Source organism: Phyllobates terribilis, unplaced genomic scaffold, assembly GCF_046119375.1.
Source record: "Phyllobates terribilis strain yellow unplaced genomic scaffold, ASM4611937v1 Scaffold_1__5_contigs__length_1240528914, whole genome shotgun sequence".
In the NCBI taxonomy this organism is placed as follows: Eukaryota; Metazoa; Chordata; class Amphibia; order Anura; family Dendrobatidae; genus Phyllobates; species Phyllobates terribilis.
In genome coordinates, this window is record NW_027362761.1 from 63,358,581 (window position 1) to 63,378,324 (window position 19,744).

The 19,744-nt window shown below is 42.6% G+C and overlaps 1 protein-coding gene across 3 annotated transcripts in view; it reads left to right on the top strand.

Annotated features, from left to right (window-relative positions):
* Positions 1-390: 390 nt before the first annotated feature.
* POLR1E (RNA polymerase I subunit E) overlaps positions 391-19,744 on the top strand; it is a 60,900-nt gene continuing 41,546 nt past the window's right edge. For all 3 annotated transcript variants that reach the window (XM_073662631.1, XM_073662622.1, XM_073662651.1), the window contains exons 1-3: positions 391-575; positions 8,717-8,814; positions 11,902-11,978. In XM_073662631.1, the coding sequence (XP_073518732.1) occupies positions 518-575; positions 8,717-8,814; positions 11,902-11,978 (233 nt within the window). In that variant the 5' untranslated portion in view covers positions 391-517. The remainder of the gene's footprint in view (positions 576-8,716; positions 8,815-11,901; positions 11,979-19,744) is intronic.

The following is a 19,744-nucleotide window of genomic DNA, read 5'->3' on the forward strand; positions in this document are numbered from 1 at the left end:
ACTGCCCCCATTTATTATGGAGCCATGAAGGAGGTACTGCCCCCATTTATTATGGAGCATGAAGGAGGTACTGCCCCCATTTATTATGGAGCATGAAGGAGGTACTGCCCCCATTTATTATGGAGCATGAAGGAGGTACTGCCCCCATTTATTATGGAGCCATGAAGGAGGTACTGCCCCCATTTATTATGGAGCATGAAGGAGGTACTGCCCCCATTTATTATGGAGCATGAAGGAGGTACTGCCCCCATTTATTATGGAGCCATGAAGGAGGTACTGCCCCCATTTATATAAATTAATAATAATAATAATTAATAATAATTTATTATGGAGCCTCTAAGCTTTCTATTGCCATAACTGGTCTGTTAGTTGTGGGTGCACGGCAGTGACCAGCAGAGGGCGCAGGCTGCCACATGCACGGATGGCGTCAGGACCGCGCTCCCTCTTTACTGCTCGCCGGCTTGTTGACTTCCCCTGCAGACTCGGCGGAAGTACCCGGAGCGCACGTGTGTGAGGCATGGCCGGGAAGGCGAGCTGGGAGTACCGGGGAGACCCGGAGCGGCCGGCATTGCTGGGTGAGACCTGGTTATACGCCTCAGTGGGTACAGTCCGTACTGTCTTCCTCTAGCAGAGCTGAGGCCATTATGGCGAGGTCTGGCAGACACCGAGGTTGTCAGACTGGTGAATCCGCCTGGCTACACTTGTAATCGATAGGAGAATGTCACATCCGGGTGTGTGAGACAGCTGGCTGACCTCCTCAGTGAGAGCCGGTGGGTCAGCTATCAATTAACCCCTTTGGGTTGTATCTTCATAAATGGGTATTGTAGACAAGCAATTTTTCAATTTACTGTTTTGGCTTTTTCAAATTTTTAGCCATCTTGCGATATTAACCCTGTTGCCTTGGAGACCGGCCACCACTGCTAAACAGCCGAACACGCATAGTGCTGTCGACATTGTTATGAAGCTGGCCTGCGCCAGTGGAGGGCGCTGTTACCTCCTAATCCCCACCAGCTTCAGCACAGTGCTGGCGAGCCACACCGCAGTGGTGGTCTGTCTCCGAGACGACGAACTGTAATCAGAAGAAAAGTGTGAATATCTCAAGAACGGCTGGAAATCTTAATAAGTGAATTGCAAAAGTGCTTGTTATTAAAAGCGCCATCCAATAAGACTCCTGTGAGATGTGATTTGTTTGCTTTATTGTTTCTTCTTCCCTGAGTAATCCCTTATTTGTTCTCTCCTGTAGCCTTTAGCAGGGCTTGTGTTTTGAGGGATGAGTTGTATTTTTTTAATGCCACCAGTTAGTTTACATGATGTGCTGGAAAATATAAAAATTCTTCTTTTATGGGGTGAAACTGCATAATAATGACTTTGTATTTTCATTCTGACCACTTGGCTACCCTAGACTCTTCTGCACGAGCCCTTAGATGCTGTGATCAGAAGACTGTATATCTCGGACAAGTGCTATCTGGCTTTTGAGGGATAGCACTCATCCCAACGTTATTCTATGGGACCGTGCACATGTCTGATTTTTTTTTTTCTTTCTTGGACCGAGTCAGTCTGAGGAAAAAATTGCAGCATGGACGATTTACCTCTGAGAATTGGATGGCACTCGTCCATTCAACTCTATGGGTCTGTGAAACAAAAATTGGACCGCACTTGGATGACATCTGAGTTCAGTCCGATTTTCACTGACTGACACTATAGAGAAGGTGGAGAAACTTTTTCTTTTCTCTCTCTCCACCTGAGCAAATTGATCATTCAAGTCTGATCAGAGTGTGATTAGTGTAATCGGACCAATTTTCTCGGGTGTGGAGAAAGCTGCCATCTGCACCTGCTGTGGGAGTGAAATTACAGTGACTGGAAAGAACACTGATTACTGCGATTATCAGCAGTGCTTTTTTTTTTTATTAAAATGTTGGATTATTTATAAAAAAATAAAATAAAAAATAAAATAAAAAAAGGATGTCCTCTAATCGTTCATGGAATGCACTGCAGTTCTTCTGTACTGTTACAGTATACCTGACTGCCTTCATTGCCTGGCTCTTTGCTCCTATAGGAATGGTGATCCGTTAGTGGTGCGACCGAGGGAGCATCTAAGCAGCGGTCAGCTTCGAGTTAGGCTGTGTGCCCACGATGCGTTTTTTAAGCGTTTCCGCAGCGGCAAAAACACTGCAGAAACACTTAAAAACGCTTGGTAGAAGGCCTGCCATGGTCCCCAATGATAATCCACATGTGCTATGTTCATTGCTGCGGAAATTTCCGCTGCGGATTATCATTGCGGAAAAAAACGCAGCACTACCAATTATTTTGCGGAAGCGCTGCGATTTTGCCGCCATTGACTTGCATTAGAACGCATGGATTACGCATCACTGTATATGTAGATGCGCATTCCACGCGTTCTAATGCGCGAATGGTACCCGGGTGTGGAGGACAGGAGACTCTCCTCCGGACCCGGGTACCATAGAACCTGTGAAGAAAAGAAGAAAATAAAAAAGAAATATATACTTACCTTCTGGCGGCCTGCGGTGCAGTCCTCCTTGCTTTCCGGCAGTTTGCGGCAATGGAATGAAGGACCTGCGCTGACGTCAGAGTCATGTGACGGGTCACGCCACGCTGACGTCAGCTGGTCCTTCAGTGTACCGCTGCCGGCAGCTGGGACAGTGAAGCAAGACTGCGGGGGCCTCGGAGGGTAAGTATAGATTTATTTTTTTTATTTTTTACCATTCTTTCGGTCACAGTATATAAATCCATGCTGTTTGCATGGATTTATATAGTGTGACCAAGTTGTCAAGCACTTTCCAGGTGATGCTAAAATCGCTTGATAACCCGCATGCAGAAATGCATGTGAAGAACGCTTCACTTCCGCTGGTCCCTGGCAGGAGAAACGCATGTACAATCCGCATGTACAATCCGCATGTACAATCCGCATGTACAATCCGCATGTACAATCCGCATGCGTTTTTTCTGCCAGGGAGATGCAGAAACGCTCAGGAAAAATCCAGAGCATTTCTGCATCATGGGCACATAGCCTTAAGCTGCCAGGTACCTCTGTAGTGGGCTCATCTGGACTCTACAGTTGTCCCTTATAGGAGGGGGGTTACATCACTTACTACAAGCTGAGGGTTTGTGGGTTTTTTTTTTGCTTGCAAGCTTCTACTGATGAAACACTGACCAAATACTGATAAAAATGTCTTTTTTTTTTTTTTTTTTTTTTTTTTTTTTTTTTTACACTTGAGAAAAAATGAACTTCATTTCTGAATGAGTCCTAAGGAACAACCCAGATATCACTACCTGGAATGGCGTGCATGCCGGATTGAACTTCTTATTCTTGGTGCTACTGGTAGAACCATAACCAACATCTTATTTTTATTTATTTTAAACACCTCTACATGTCTCCTATGTAGAGCTGTCAGCAGTTTTACAGGGTCTATTGAGCGATCCCTTTACCCTTTCCTGCCCCATGATGTGCATTTACCAATATGGGATGTGCACATGCCAATTGATGCGGGAACCAACTGGTACATAAAACTGTTCTACAATGAATAGGATCACAGTTATGTGATCACAATTATCCCAACAAGGACAACATCTGCAGGAGTTTGTATGTTCTCCCCGTGTTTGCGTGGGTTTTCTCGTTTCCTCCCACACTCCAAAGACATACTGATATGGAATGTAGATTGTGAGCCCCAATGGGGACAGTGATGATGATGATGTCTGTGAATTGTAAAGCGCTGCAGAATATGTTGCCGCTATATAAATAATAAGATGATGATTATTATTATCCTGGCTGTTTTAACTCTTCACATGTTGCGATGGGATGACAGAGCAGTTATGTCATCCTTTCCCAGCCACATAGCGCAGTCCCGGGTTGCCATGGCAGCCAGAGCTCTAAGAATGGCTTCCTGGTCTGCCGAGTACGGAATCTTATTAGATCATCCAGCGTGTTTTGTTATCTAAGCAATCAAATAAAAAAAATAAAATTAAAAAAAAAAACTAAAGAAAATCCCAGTTTAAACCAGGGCTGTGGAGTCGGAGTTGTGAAATCTGTGTCAATTTGGGTGGAGTCAGTATAAAATGGACCAACGCCAACTCCAAAAATATATAATAAATTGGGTACAGTAGTTCAATACTGTAAATGTTTTCATAAGAATTTGGGAAAGTTATGAAATGTCCTATAAATGTCTGTTCTATTCCTGATCTCGGCTTTTAGGTGAGATGAGTCTGTGCTGCACTTTATGTACACGCTCAGTAGTGAGGCAGGGCTGTGGAATCAGGGAAATTGAGGAGTTGGAGGTTTGGCTTACCGACTCCAGGACCCTGGTGTGAACAGTAGGGGAAAAAAATCAACTGCCCTTTAACTGGTTCCCGACCGCCCACTGTACATAAACGTTGGCGCTGCCTGGGCTGTGTGCAGCGCCGACGTTTAAAAACGGTGGGTGGTCCTGCAAGCGCTGCATTTCCGGTGCAGAGCAATAGCTCTGATAGGGGACATCATCGGGACCTGATTGGATCAGGTCCCAATGGTGTTAACCCTTTGCTATCTTCTATATGCCGCGATCTATAGTGATCGCGGCATAATGAAGATAGTGAGAGGAGAGGGGGTCGTCAACTTACCTCTCCGACGGCCCCCTGATAGCTTCCAGGATCTTCCGTTGTTATGGCAGCTGGAGGTCACATGACCGCCTCCAGATCTGCCATATATGGTGTCCTGCTAGGCTCAGCCTGCAGCTGAAGCCTGGCAGGACACACTGACTGTGAAACAGTCAGCAAAGATGTCATGTAATGTAATACATGTCTATTACATTGCATGACATCAGTGATTAGAAAAATAAAAATTAATGTCCCATACAGGGACTAAGTAAAAATGTAAAAAAAATGTTTTCAAACTGTTAAAAAAAATCACAAAATAAATAAAAATAAATAAATATTAAACCAATAAATCCGTATATTTATGCAAAAACAAAAGTACACATATTTGGTATCGCCGCGTCCGAAACAACCCGATCTATAAAACTGTCACACTAATTAACTCCTTCTGTGCACATCGTAATAAAAATAAATAAAAAACGGAGCAAAAAACTATGCTTTTTCATCATATCGCCAAACAAAAAGGGGAAAAAAATGCGATCAAAAAGCAAAATGGAAATAAAAATGGTACCGCTGAAAACGTCATCTTGTTCCGCAAAAAAAAGCCGCCGTACAGCTCCATCAGCCGAAAAATAAAAAAGTAATAGCGCTCAGAATAAAGCGATGCAAAAAAATATTTTTTCTATAAAATTGTTTTATTGTGTAAAAGCGCCAAAACATAAAAAAATATACAGTAAGTGTAGTATCGCTGTAAATGTACTGACCCGAAGAATAATGCTGCCTTATCACTTTTACCACACGCAGAACGGCATAAAAAAAAACTCAAAAAACAATTCCTGAATTGTTGGTTTTTGTTAATTTTACCTCCCAAAAAACGGAATAGAAAGCAATCAAAAAATGTCACGTACCCAAAAATGGTACCAATAAAAATGTCAACTCGTCCCGCAAAAAACAAGCCGTCACATGACTCTGTTGGCCGAAATATGGAAAAATTATAGCTCTCAAAATATGGCGATGCAAAAACTAGATTTTGCAAAAAAAAGCGTCTTAGTGTGTGACAGCTGTCAGTCATAAAAACCCGATATAAATCTGGTATCTCTGTAATCGCACCGACCCGAAGAATAAAGTAATCTCATCACTTATACCGCACGGGGAACGGCGTAAAAAATAAATAAAACCAATTCTTCACCTGCTACTGATTTGTTTATTATGTCTCCCAAAGATCGCAGTAAGGCTCTGCTCACATTTATCCTGCGCTCTGCACTGAGCACTTACACCAGAGTTCCCGTGTAAATCTCTGAAATACGTGATTCAGACGGAACCCATGACGGAAGATTCCCTGTAATGAGGCAGATATAGGCCACTGTGGATGCCGTCTGGCCTGTGATCCCACGGTGTCATTTGTTTTAGGCGTGCATAAAAGTGCGGTTGGCCACAGTTTTGTGCACTTCAGAAAAAAAGGACACCGCTAAACAGAGGCCAGACGGAGTCCAGAGTAACTCTGCTGCCTCATTACAGTGAATGGATCCCGCAGGGGTTTCATCTGAATTACATCACTTGGAAATTTAGATGGAAACCCCGCTGTAAGTGCTCAGCCTAGAGCGCCGGATAAATGTTACGTAAAATGTTCCCAATAAAAGCTTCAACTCAGTCCTCAAAAAAAGCTGGTCCCCACTCAGGTCCGTCATCGGTTAAAAATATAAGGGACTTCCAAGTTACTGGTAGCAGAAAGGCTCTGGAAAAGCGAAATGGCCCTTGCCCCCCAAAAGAAATTCAGAAAATTTTGTGCTCCCAAATCCAAATGCCTATTCTACAATAATTTGTTCTCCAATTGTCAAATAGCACTCCGTCCCCCCCAGATCTCACCGTATGGCTAAGCGGTACGATACAGCCACATATGGGGTATTGCCACTTTTAGAAGAAATTGTGTGACACATTTCGGCACCATTTTTACCCATTGCCCTGTATGAAAATGTAAAATCTGAGGGTAAAACATTTTTTTGTGGTAAAAATATAATTATGCTTTTTTCACTGCCCAATGGTATAAATTTAAAAATTAAAAAATACTCACTACTTCCCTAGATGAATTCCTTGAGAGGTGTAGTTTACAATATGGGGTCACTTGTGGGGGTTTCTGCTGTTTCGGCATGTCAGCGACTCTTCAAATGGGACATGGTGTCTGCAACCTATCCCAGCCAACATAGCGCTCCTTTCTCTTCCGAACCCTGCCGTACACCAAAGCAGTGGTTTTCCCCCACATATGGGGTATCGGCGTGTTCAGGAGAAATTGCACAACAAATTTCATGGTGCAATTTATCCTGTTACCCTTATGATAATGCAAAATTAGGGAATGAAAAACATTTTTTTGTGGGAAAAATGTGAAAATTTTATTTTTACGGCTCAATATTATAAACTTCTGTGAAGCAGCTGGGGGTGCAAGGTGCTCACCACACATCTAGATAAGTTCCCTAAGGGGTCTAGTTCCCAAAATGGTGGCACTTGTGGGGAGTTTCCACTATTTAGCCACATTAGGGGCTCCCCAAATGCGACATGGTGTCCGCTAATTATTCAAGCAAATTTTACATTCAAAAAGTCTAATGGCGCTCCTTCCCTTCTCAGCCCTGCCGTGCGCCCAAACAGTGGTTTTCCCTCACATATGGGGTATCAGCGTGCTCAGGAGAAATTGCACAACAAATTGTGTATTCCGTTTTTTCCTGTTAACCTTGTGAAAATAAAATAATTGGGTCTAAAGTAACATTTTTGTGAAAAAAAGTTAAATGTTCATTGTTTTCTTCCACGTTCCAAAAATTCCCGTGAAACACCTGAAGGGTTAATAAACTTCTTGAATGTGGTTTTGAGCACCTTGAGGGGGTGCAGTTTTTAGAATGGTGTCACTTTTGCATATTTTCTGTCATAAAGGCCCCTCAAAGTCACTTCAAATATGATGTGGTCCCTAAAAAAATGTATTTTGTTGGAAAAATGAGAAATCGCTGGTCAACTTTTAACCCTTATAACTTCCTAACAAAAAAAAATTTTGGTTCCAAAATTGTGCTGATATAAAGTAGACATGTGGGAAATGTTATTTATTAACTATTTTGTGTGACATATCTCTCTGATTTAAGGGCATGAAAATTCAAAGTTTGAAAATTGCAAAATTTTCAAAATTTTCGCCAAATTTCCATTTTTTTTCACAAATAAACGCAAGTGATATCGAAGAAATTTTACCCCAATCATGAAGTACAATATGTCACGAAAAAAACAATCTCAGAATCAGGGGAATACGTTGAAGCGTTCCAGAGTAATTACCTCATAAAGTGACAGTGGTCAGAATTGTAAAAATTGGCCTGGTCACGAAGGCAAAAACAGGCTCTGGTGCTCAGTGGTTAAAAACAAAACACAAACCTGACATATATATTGGTATTGTCACATCAGTAATGCTCCATACTATAAAAATATTAATTCCACATAAAACAAATTGCCAGAACTGGTTGTTTTTGTTTTTTTTTTCACCCCGTCTCATAAAACAAAGCAATTAAAAATGTTTTTAAAAAGATCACATGTCCTGATGAAAACTGCAGTTTGTTCCACAAAACAAGCCCTCGTGCAGATCTGTAAATGAAAAATGTATGTCTTTTGGAATGACAACCAACAGAAAAAAAGATTTGTTTCAAAAGGGAGTTTTGTTGTGCAAAAGTAGTTAAATATAAAAAATAAATAGTGTCGCTGTAATGGTGTGGACCCCCAGAATAAAGGCGGCATGTCAATTGCACTGCACGGTGCAGTCCAGATCTGTGTTTAGTCTATCCTTAGTATCTTGTGTATCAAAAAAACTGTACCAGTGAAAACTCCCTTTTTTGTAAAATACACTTGTCTGCAGAAATATTAAAAATAGTTCTGGGGCTCAATTTTTTTTTAGTTTAGTTTTTAAAGTAATTTTTTTATGTCAATGCAAAAATAAAACATAACTTGCATACATTTTATCTAATTGTATGTAAATGTGAATATTGGTGCTGATCACTTTTTTTTCTCATTTTGGTTGGTTATGCTATATCCTGCATAGGTTTTTTTATGACTGAAAGTTGTTCTGCATATAAAGTAACTGTCTGGTAATTCTCTGTTTATTTTGCAGTTCAGTTTACAAATGGCACAGTTCAGACTCCAGAGAACGTTGTGTTTAATTTATATAAAAATAAAGACTCTTCAAAGACTAAAAGGCAAAGAATACTGGTAAGACCACTCAATGCTAACCAAGCTTATTGCCACTTATGCCTTTAGATGGAATCTGTCACCAGCTTTTTGCTATCCCTTCCGAGAGCAGTATGATGTAGGGGCAGAGACCCTGATTACCCCGATGTCACTGGACTCCTTGCTGTATATTTATTTTTTTATTTTTTTTTTTTTATAAAATCTAAGTTTTATCTGCTACACATACTCACATTTTATTAAAGAAAATACGGTCAGCGTGATTTTGTGATGTAAAATAAAGGCATGGCTATAATACTGATTATTACATTGATATCTTTGGTGAAGAAATCCGCTTTGTGGTTCTTCTTTGATCACGATTTGAAGTTTTCTGGTAATTAGATTTCGGTGCACAGGGGCCGGACTTGTCACAGGGTCTTCTCCTCCCTGTCTGTGATTCCCCGACCCCCTTCGCTGCCTCCAGTCCGGCCCCTGTGCACTGAAACTTTAAATGGTGATCAAAGAAGAACTACAAAGCAGATTTCTTCACTAAAGGTATCAATGTAATCAGTATTACAGCACCATTACAGCAATGGCTTTACTTTACAAAAATGTGCTGACAGGGTGTCTAAGTGAAAGAAGTTATTTTAGAATCAAACTGCTCATCCATTCGTAGTAGGGGGAGTCCCCACTAATTATGTAAATAAAACCCTATAATGCTTTCACGGAGCGGTCATTCACCTGCAGGTCCATAAGTTTGCGGCTACAGCACTCACCTATTTGTGCCAGCCCATGACTAAGAATGTGCGACAGTTGATCCATTCAACCAACAGACACAGCACCCCATTGCCGGTAGTGGGGCCCCCAAAAATCAAACATTTATTACTTATTGTGGGACAAACCCCTTTAACAATCGCTGTAATTTTCTAATAAATCTTTATTGGAGAAATTCTGGAAATACTGATGCACTGTGCCAACATGTTCCCCCTTCTGTTGTGTATCAGATTTATTTACACGATGCATCCCCCTCCTGATGATTCATGCTTTGGTTATCGGCACAAACGCTGATTTAAGCGTGGAAACTTTCAAGATGGTTTTTGTAGTGTTATTAAAAAATGTAATGAGAAAAATTGTAGGAAAAAAACAGACTATGTTCACTTGCAGTGTTTTTGCAGCTTTTTTATGCAAATTAAAAGCTGCTTTTTACAGTACCAGCAAAAGCAATGAGATTTCAGAAATCTCCTGCACATGCTTGATTTTTTTTTTTGTTTGTTTTCCTGACTGAATTTGAGAACCTGAGCATTTTTGACATTTGTGGCATGTCAATTCTTTCAGTCTTTTTTCACCCATAGAAAGCAATGGAAAAGTGATAAAACACTGCAAAAAACAAAGCAAATAATTTTTTTGCAGCGTTTTTTCAGAATAAAACAAACTTTATTAAGCATGTACTGTGGAAAAAACACACGTGTAATCCGCACAAAAAAATGCTGCAAAATGGGTGTTTTAACTGCCAAAAGAGCAGGTTTTAGCTGCAGAAAAAAAACAAAACATTGCCTGTGAACATAGCCTTAAAATGCCACTGAATTTAGCAAGACATTAAAGAGAACCTGCCATGTTGAATAACCCGATTAAACTGCCGCTTTAGGGTTAATATTGTTGCTAAAGTGCCCAGCTGCCTTGCTGAAAGGGCAACTCCTGGGAGAAAGGTAAGGGAGCCTCTGGCTTTCAGTCATACAGGCTGTAAGCACACCCCAGCACTGACTGACAGCCGGTTCAGCTGTGTATCAGTACAGAGCTGGCTGTCAGTGCCGGAGCGTGGTTGCTGCCGCCGCTTACAATGTACTGAGCGGTGACTGTAGCCGCGCAGGCACTGCATGACTGAAAGCTGATGGCTCCCAAAATAAATGATTAATTTTCTTTCAGTGTGGCAGCTGTACATCTTCATAATGCTAGTAAGCTGCAGATTAACCCTATATCTGCACTTAATAGTGTTATCTGACCTGACAGGTTCCCTTTTAAAACGCAGAAATTCAAAATGTGTTGTGTGTAGCTCGTATCCTAATTTCTTCCCAGATTTCCAGCTAATCTTTGCCTGCATCATTTAGCCCTAGTTCTCATCGTATATAAGGCCCTTATGTGTTTTGGATGACAGTCCTGTCCACATGAGCTTCTCTCATTACCTGTTGTTTGTTGCCGTGTGCATATTTTCCAAGTGTTGGAAGTCTACAGTATAGCCATTGCTTTTCTGATACAGCTTGATGCATATTTTAATTGATTTCTTATGTTCCTCTTGACACAAGACTTGTCATAAAAGATATTGGCGTTCTGAGTGCTTGGCTATTTTTATAACCCTAAAGAAGTCAATGGAGAGAGTCCCGCATGTGCTTATGTCTGTGTATTCACATCAGCTGTGAAGGGAGAGTTGGGGACTTTCCTTTTATAAAAAGGTGCAGATTCCACCTCTGGAATTCGACACATTCCTTTATACCATATCTTCTGGATACGCTTTGTGTCTGAGATTGGAAAACGGTTAACCCTTTAAAGGCCAGGCAATATCTAATTTTTACCTCTCCAAAAGATATATGTATGTATGTATGTATTTTTTTTTTTTTATTTTCTTTTATTTTGCAAAAGAATATAAATTAAGCGCTTTTATTGATAAAAAATTAGATTTTTTTTTTGCGCTTTTTCTTAGGCAGGTGTGGTGCCTGAAGAAACACAATTCTGCCGTTTTGATTTTTTTTCCTCTTTGTAGAAGTTACTGATCCAAATAATTTTATTTTATATTTTGAGGGCTTTTTTTTTTCTATTTACTTTTGTGGGGGAAAGAGGGAATTTTGTTTTACTTTTTTTTTATTTTCTAAAACTTTCTATTTTTTACTTTTTCTTAATCCCATTAGGGGCCTTGAACATGCGATCATCCGATTGTTTATATTATGTATGGCATTACTACAGTATACGGAGCACGCTCCACACACCATGACTGTCTTGATAATTGATATCTCTGTAATGGGGTGTTAAAGGGTACCGTGCTAAAGACTTAATATAATAAAATTTCAAGCCAGTAGTCATTCATAAGTTAATAAATGCTACTTCTTGAACTGATGTTTTCCATTTTCTCTTATTTTTCAGACGGCACAAACAGAAAGACTAAGTTATGTCGGTAAAACTTTCACACCTGAAGCCTTGAAGTCCAGCTCATTATGCAGGTAGGATACAGATCATATGATTCTAAGGCCTAGTTCAAATGTGGGACAGCTCAGCAAATCTGCAGCTTTTCTGTTAAGCTGAAATCTGACCCTTATTGCAGTCCAAACAGATTTTTATGTAGTGTGTATTGGGTTTTGTAAAATTTTGTTGCATTATATTGAACCCAAAATTTTTCTGGAAACTTTCTAAGCTTGATCTTGACATTTTAGAAAGAATCCGTCAGTAGTATCAACCCTCCTAAGCCGACTATATGGGAACGCACGTCATAGAAGGTTGAATTAAATGATACCTTGATATCTGTGATCCGATGTCTTATTAAAAAAAAAATCCACATTTTTTTTTTTATGTGCAAATGAATTAAGATCGATGGGCCGGACACAGATCTGCCTCCAGAGCTTATTTTAAATAAATGGGGGCTTTACCAGTGTGATGCATGTAATGACTGACCATCTGCTCTCATAATCACACACAGCTCTGCAGTGAGATCAGAACTAACACAGTACAGCAGAAGTGAACTTTGTACATTTGCAGCAGCACTTGTCCTCTCATAGTGCTGGCAGCTCTGTTGCAGAGCTGTGCCGGATTATAACAGTACAGCAGAGTTGAACGTTGTCTCACTACAGACGCAACAAACTTATTTGTAGTTGTCCTCTCACAGTGCTATCAGCTCTGCGGCATGTTTCCCGGCTTCAGAAGCACACTGTGCATGACCAGAAGCGGAGAAGAAGCCTGATGTCAACAGAGGGGCCGAAGAAGAGGCTTTTACTTTGCTTCAGGACATGCACAGTAAGCCTCTGAAGTCGGGAAGCGTACACTCTGCTTCAGAGGCACAATGACTTGTATGAAAGAAAGTCACGCACATGCGCGAGTTTTGCAGAGAGCTGGCGATAACATGCTGAGTGGGCTGGCTAGTCTGGGGAAGCAAACGCCCCATCAACTAGTGAAAAGGTTAATTTGCATATGATAAACAGATTTTAAAAATACTTTTTCTAAAGATCTGTTTGTGTCAGAAATAATAAGGGGACTGTTAGGCAGGGTATTTATACAGGAATTTACAAAGGCTGGTGGTTTGGGATGCATGGGGGCCCTGGTGGATTCCCCTTAAAAGGGTTGTCCAGTCCAAATCCATAAGTCTGCAGTCAGTCTGTGTGACTGCCGATTTATGAATCTGCACGCACTGTGATTTGTGGGGATTCGCCGGATTCAGACCCGGTAACGGAGGGTATGTATGTGTTATACATGCTCTCGGCCACTGGGCGCTGCCTCGCTCCATACAGGTGTATGGAAGCAAGGCTGTGCCACTGCCCGGTACATACCCTCTGGTCCTGGATCTGAAAGCGACAAATCCTCGCAGTTCACATTGCCTGTGCAGGGGGAATTCATAAGTCTGCAGTCACACAGTGTGACTGCAGACTTATGGATTTGGACCGGACAACCACTTTTAAAGTTTTGTTTTTTTCTCCAGTAATCCCTCACGACAGCACCAAAGGAGGATGTCACCCCACCCTAATAGGGACAGGAAACACAAAGAGGTCAAATAGCCCCTCCCTCATCCTCCCTCCAGTGTTTTTCCTGTCCCTATTGGGATGAAGAGGTCATCCAGGGTGCTCTGTACCGGTGGCAGAGACCCAGCATACCTCTTAAGCCGGGCAGCTGGGACCGAGCGGTGTTCTCTTCCTCCCCTTATGCTGCTCCCATCTCCTCTGGGACTCGGGACTCCCATCCCCACCGAGTCCGCGCCTGCAGGTAAGGTCTGGTGGGTGTCGGGCTGGAGGCCTCATCGAGCTCTCCAGCCCAGCTCCTCCCCCCTCTGACGGCCTCCGGCGTTCTCCATAGCGGGAGAGATGCACACCAGTTCCCGGAAGTGACGCGGACCGCTGGATAATGTCACTTGGTCTGCGGTTACCTAAAAACGGCCGGAAAGTGACGGGGGACGCCGAAACAGGGTCCCTTAGGTTATTTCGGGACCGTTTAGGACAATGGGGGCCTCTAAAAGTGAAAATTAAAAAAAACAACAACAAACAAACAAAAACCCTGCAGGTGTTCCTGCTTCACCAAGTGGACCACAAGAGAGGAGCCTTCCCGCCCCCCTCCCCAGGGAATGAGGGAAATCGTTGTGTCCAGTCGCCTATATAAGAGCCCTGGACAGAAGACATCTAAGGTAGGACCTAATCAGTTTTGTATATGTATACACTGGATGGTCAGGAATCTATCTTCTCCATGTCTGCGGAGCCCAGCGTGATTCCAGCCCCAGTAAGTCTGGCACTGGGGGTCCTTTCCTAGGTGCAGGTTACAATTGATACATTAATTACTCTTCTCCCTCTTTTTTAAGGGGACAAGGATCCTGCACCAGGAAATAAGTCTAGCCGGAAGTGTGCTATATGCGCAAAAAAACTATCTTCTTCAAACCAAAAATATTTATGCCAGAAATGTACGGAGAAGATTATTATGGAAAAGCAGCCATCCCTCATAGATGAAATCAAGGGTATAGTCCGTCAGGAAGTTCAATCTTCATTGGCCTCCTTTTCCCGATCCACTTCTGACTCGCCTCCAAAGGCTAAGAAGAGGAAGATTACCCTGGAAGAAAGAAGAGACTCGGACTCCCAGGACGAAATATCCCTTCCAGAAGACCTCATAGAGGAAGGTGAACTCGGCCCAGCAGAGGAAGGTCCAGAAAATAAGAAATATTATTTCTCAATGGAATTTATGGAAGACCTCCTCACAGCTCTAAGAAGAACGATGGAGGTGGAAAAAGAGAAGCCCACTAGATCAGTCCAGGAAGAGATGTTCGGTGGTTTCCGTTGAAAGAAAAAGATGGTGTTCCCGATGCATAAAAACATTCAGGACTTAATCCTGGACAAATGGGAAAATCCTGAAAGACGACTGAATACACCAGCAGAATTGTAAGACAGGTTTCCGGTAGATGGAAGAAACCTTTAAAATGTTGGACCGAGATTCCTAAGGTCGAAATTCAAGTGGCAAGAGTCTCTAAAAAAGCAATATTACCATTCAAGGATTTGTCGCAACTGAAGGATCCTCTGGATCGCAAGATGGACAGCCTTCTCAGGAAATCCTGGGAGACATCAGCAGGCCTTCTGAACCCTAATGTAGTCTCCACGTGTGTTGCACGATCCATGTCGAGATGGCTCATCCAACTTGAAGAGCATCTGGCTATGGGCACATCCAGAGAAGAGCTACACGCTTCCCTACCCTTGCTGCAGAAGGCCACTGACTTTCTGGCAGATGCTTCACCAGAGTCTGTGAGAATAACCGCCAGAGCAGCAGTCCTATCGAACTCCACAAGGCGAGCATTATGGCTGAAATTGTGGAACGGTGATGTGACCTCCAAAATAAAACTCTGTTCCATTCCCTTCAGGGGAGAATATATGTTTGGCCAGGCCCTTGACGACCTCCTGGAGAAGGCAGCTGATAAAAAGAAGTCCTTGCCTGAACCCAGACACTACAAGAAGACCCCCTTTCGCCCCCCACGGGAGCAGAATCCCCAGTACAAGGGGAAAGGGAAGTCTGGTCGGTGGAGCTATCTCAAAGGAGGGAAAGATGGGAATATTTTTTTCCCAAAAGGACAGCGACAACAGAAGCGGTGACGCCAAAGCAGTGGGGGGACGAATCATGAAATACCTTCCCCAATGGCAAAAGATCTGCTCCAGTCAATGGGTCTTGAAGGTAATTCAAGAAGGGGTGAAGATCGAATTCTCCTCATATCCTCCAAGAAAAGTGAGGATAACTCGTCTAACCTCCCCGAGATTTAAAACCGCACTGATGTCCAGCCTAAGAGACATACTATCTTTGGGGGCTATTTCACCAGTCCCAAAAAACAGACACACAGGCCACTATTCACGCCTGTTTATGATAAGAAAACCAAATGGCACTTACAGAATAATAATAAATCTGAAACCCTTGAACCAATACATCATCTAACGAAGATTCAAAATGGAGTCCATCAGATCAGCAGTTCCCTTGATAGGACAAGGATATGTGATGGCAACTATCGACTTACAGGACACATACTATCACGTCCCTATACATCCAACATACCGAAAATTTCTAAGGTTTGTGGTGGTTCAAGAGGATCAAACATTACATTTTCAATTCAACGTATTGCCGTTCGGGATATCCTCAGCACCAAGAATATTTACCAAAATTATGTCAGAGGTAGTGGCTTCTATCAGAAAGGAGAAAATCTGCATCATTCCCTACCTCAACGACTTCTTACTAGTAGATCCCTCGGTGGCATCACTCCAGGAAGATCTGCAAAGAACAATCCAGATCCTGACCACTCTAGGGTGGCTGATAAATCATCAAAAGTCAGACCTGGTCCCTGCCACAGAAAAAACGTTACTGGGTGTTCTACTAGACTCCGCCAGACACCTCCTTCCTACCAAAGGACAGACAGATACTTTTGAGATCCAAGATATCGAATCTGAAAGACACTGAACAGGGTGTCCCTAAGATTTGCCATGTCAGCCCTTGGCTCCATGACAGCCTGCATTCAATCCGTATCCTGGGCTCAGGTTCACACCAGGGTATTGCAAACCCATATTCTTGCACAGTGGGACGGATCCCCAGACTCCCTAAACAGGAAGATCATGATCCCTCATTATGTGAAGACATCCCTGTCATGGTGGCTCAACCCAAGAAACCAGAGAACAGGGGTTCCATGGTCTCAGTTCCCTCTAACAGTCACGGTAGACGCCAGCATGACGGGATGGGGAGCCGTCTTCGCTCAAACCCCCTTCCAAGGGGTCTGGACAGAAGAGACCAGCAGAAGATCCTCCAACTTTCGCGAGTTAAAGACAGTGGAGGAGGCACTCAAAATATCGGCTCCAATCATTACGGGCAAACACGTAAAAGTCTATTCAGACAACATGACTACCGTAGCTCACCTGTCCCATCAAGGGAGTACAAGGTACGAGAATCTAAAAAGTATCTCAGCAAGAATATTCTTCTGGGCAGAAGGACATCTTCGTTCCTTATCAGGTCTGCACATAAAAGGCTCAGACAACATCCAGGCTGATTTTCTGAGCAGAAGGAAAATCCATCCAGGGGAATGGGGTTGTCCGGAGGTGGACCTCTTTGCAAGACACCAGAACACCAAGGCAGAAAAATACTTTTCCCTAGATCCAGACGACGTATGCCTGGGGATAGATGCATTCGCTCACCTGTGGCGTTTCCATCTAGCTTACTCTTTTTCCCCAATTCCATTGCTACCCAGGACCTTACAGAAAGTAAGGACCGAGGAGGTCAAGATAATCTTGATAGCCCCACTTTGGCCCAAAAGGAGCTGGTTCTGTGCACTAAACAGTCTAAGCATAGAAGGTCCCCTCATTCTGCCAGTAATCAAAAACCTTCTCCATCAGGGTCCAATACTCCATCCAGATCCAGAGAACCTCCATCTAGCGGCCTGGCTTCTGCGTTCACAATCCTGAAAGCCAAGGGACTCTCAGACCGAGTAATTCATACCCTACAAAAAAATAGGAAACAAATCACAAACTCTATACAGCAAGTTATGGAAGACCTTCCTAACATGGTATAAACCGAATATACCAGATCTTCAGCATCCTGACATGACCCAGATCTTGGATTTTCTACAAGAGGGGCTGGAGAAATGCCTTAGACCCAGCACCCTCAAGGTACAGATTGCGGCGCTGAGTACCTATTTTGACCAGAGCCTAGCCGGACACCGATGGATAAAAAGGTTCATGACAGCAGCTACTCGTCTGCGTCCCAGAATAATCAACCACGTTCCCTCCTGGGATCTTAATATTGTCCTTAAAGGTCTGACACTACCACCGTTTGAACCTTTGGCCTCAATAGAGCCAGATAAATTAGCCTGGGAAACAACTTTTCTAGTAGCGATTACCACTGCCAGGAGAGTGGGAGAAATCCAGGCCTTCTCAGTGAATGACCCATATTTGAGAATCCTGGATGATAGGATTATTCTACAACTGGACCCATCTTTCTTGCCAAAGGTGGTCTTAGACTTTCATAGATCACAGGAGATAATCATGCCTTCCTTCTGTCAGGACTCAAAAAATAAAAGGGAAGAAGAATTCCATACTTTGGACGTGAGGCGGGTTGTTCTTAACTACCTCCAAAAGACAGAGGCCTGGAGGAAGGATCAGAACCTCTTTATTCAGCCATCTGGTCAGAACAGAGGAAAGAAAGCTTCAAAGGTTACCATCGCTACTTTGATCAAGAAAGCAATTGTGGAATCATATCAGATCCAAGATCTCTCACCACCAGAAAAACTGAAAGCACACTCTACTAGAGCCATGTCCGTCTCCTGGGCAGAAAAGGCTAGCGCTTCCCTCGAGCAGATATGTAGAGCAGCTACATGGTCCTCGGTCCATACCTTCACCAAGCATCACAAACTTAATTTAATGTCCATTAAAGACTTGGCCTTTGGGCGGAAAGTGCTTCAGGCCATTGTCCCTCCCTAAACATGAGTCTTTGGTACTCCTTCTTTGGTGCTGTCATGGGGGGGTTATTGGAGAAAATAGAATTAGACTTACCGGTAATTCGGTTTCTAATAACCCTCCACGACAGCACTGGTAATTCCCTCCCAGGCTTGGTTAGCCAAAAAATCATCTAATTTGAATAAGAATAAATATAATTTGAAGCATCCATACTTGTGTGGTCCTTTATAAAACACTGGAGGGAGGGGCTATTTGACCTTTGTGTTTCCTGTCCCTATTAGGGTGGGGTGACATCCTCCTTTGGTGCTGTCGTGGAGGGTTATTAGAAACCGAATTACCAGTAAGTCTAATTCTATTTTTTTTCCACAGTCCTATTCTGTTGAGCTTTAGCACTGCCTCATCAGTAGAGAGCTATAATCACATTTAGTGTAGAAATGTCTGAACTGAAAATAATTTTCATTCATCTGAACGGAGGTTGTAGTGGTGGCTAACAATGATTTCTGCAAGCCCTATTCCAAAGAATGGGACAGCTGCTGACAGGTCCAGAACAAATCTACTATGTGTGATTTTGTGTTTTCATTATGTACAGTACAGACCAAAAGTTTAGACACACCTTCTCATTTACAGATTTTTCTGTATTTTCATGACTATGAAAATTGTACATTCACACTGAAGGCATCAAAACTATGAATTAACACATGTGAAATTATATACTTAACAAAAAAGTGTGAAACAACTGAAAATATGTCTTATATTCTAGGTTCTTCAAAGTAGCCACCTTTTGCTTTGATGACTGCTTTGCACACTCTTGGCATTCTCTTGATGAGCTTCAAGAGGTAGTCACCGGAAATGGTTTTCACTTCACAGGTGTGCCCTGTCAGGTTTAATAAGTGGGATTTCTTGCCTTATAAATGGGGTTGGGACCATCAGTTGTCTTGTGCAGAACTCTGGTGGATATACAGCTGATAGTCATACTGAATAGACTGTTAAAATTTGTATTATGGCAAGAAAAAAGCAGCTAAGTAAAGAAAAACAAGTGGCCATCATTACTTTAAGAAATGAAGGTCAGTCAGTGCGAAAAATTGGGCAAACTTTGAAAGTGTCCCCAAGTGCAGTTGCAAAAACCATCAAGCGCTACAAAGAAACTGGCTCACATGAGGACCGCCCCAGGAAAGGAAGACCAAGAGTCACCTCTGCTTCCGAGGATAAGTTTATCCGAGTCACCAGCCTCAGAAATCACAGGTTAACAGCAGCTCAGATTAGAGACCAGGTCAATGCCACACAGAGTTCTAGCAGCAGACACATCTCTACAACAACTGTTAAGAGGA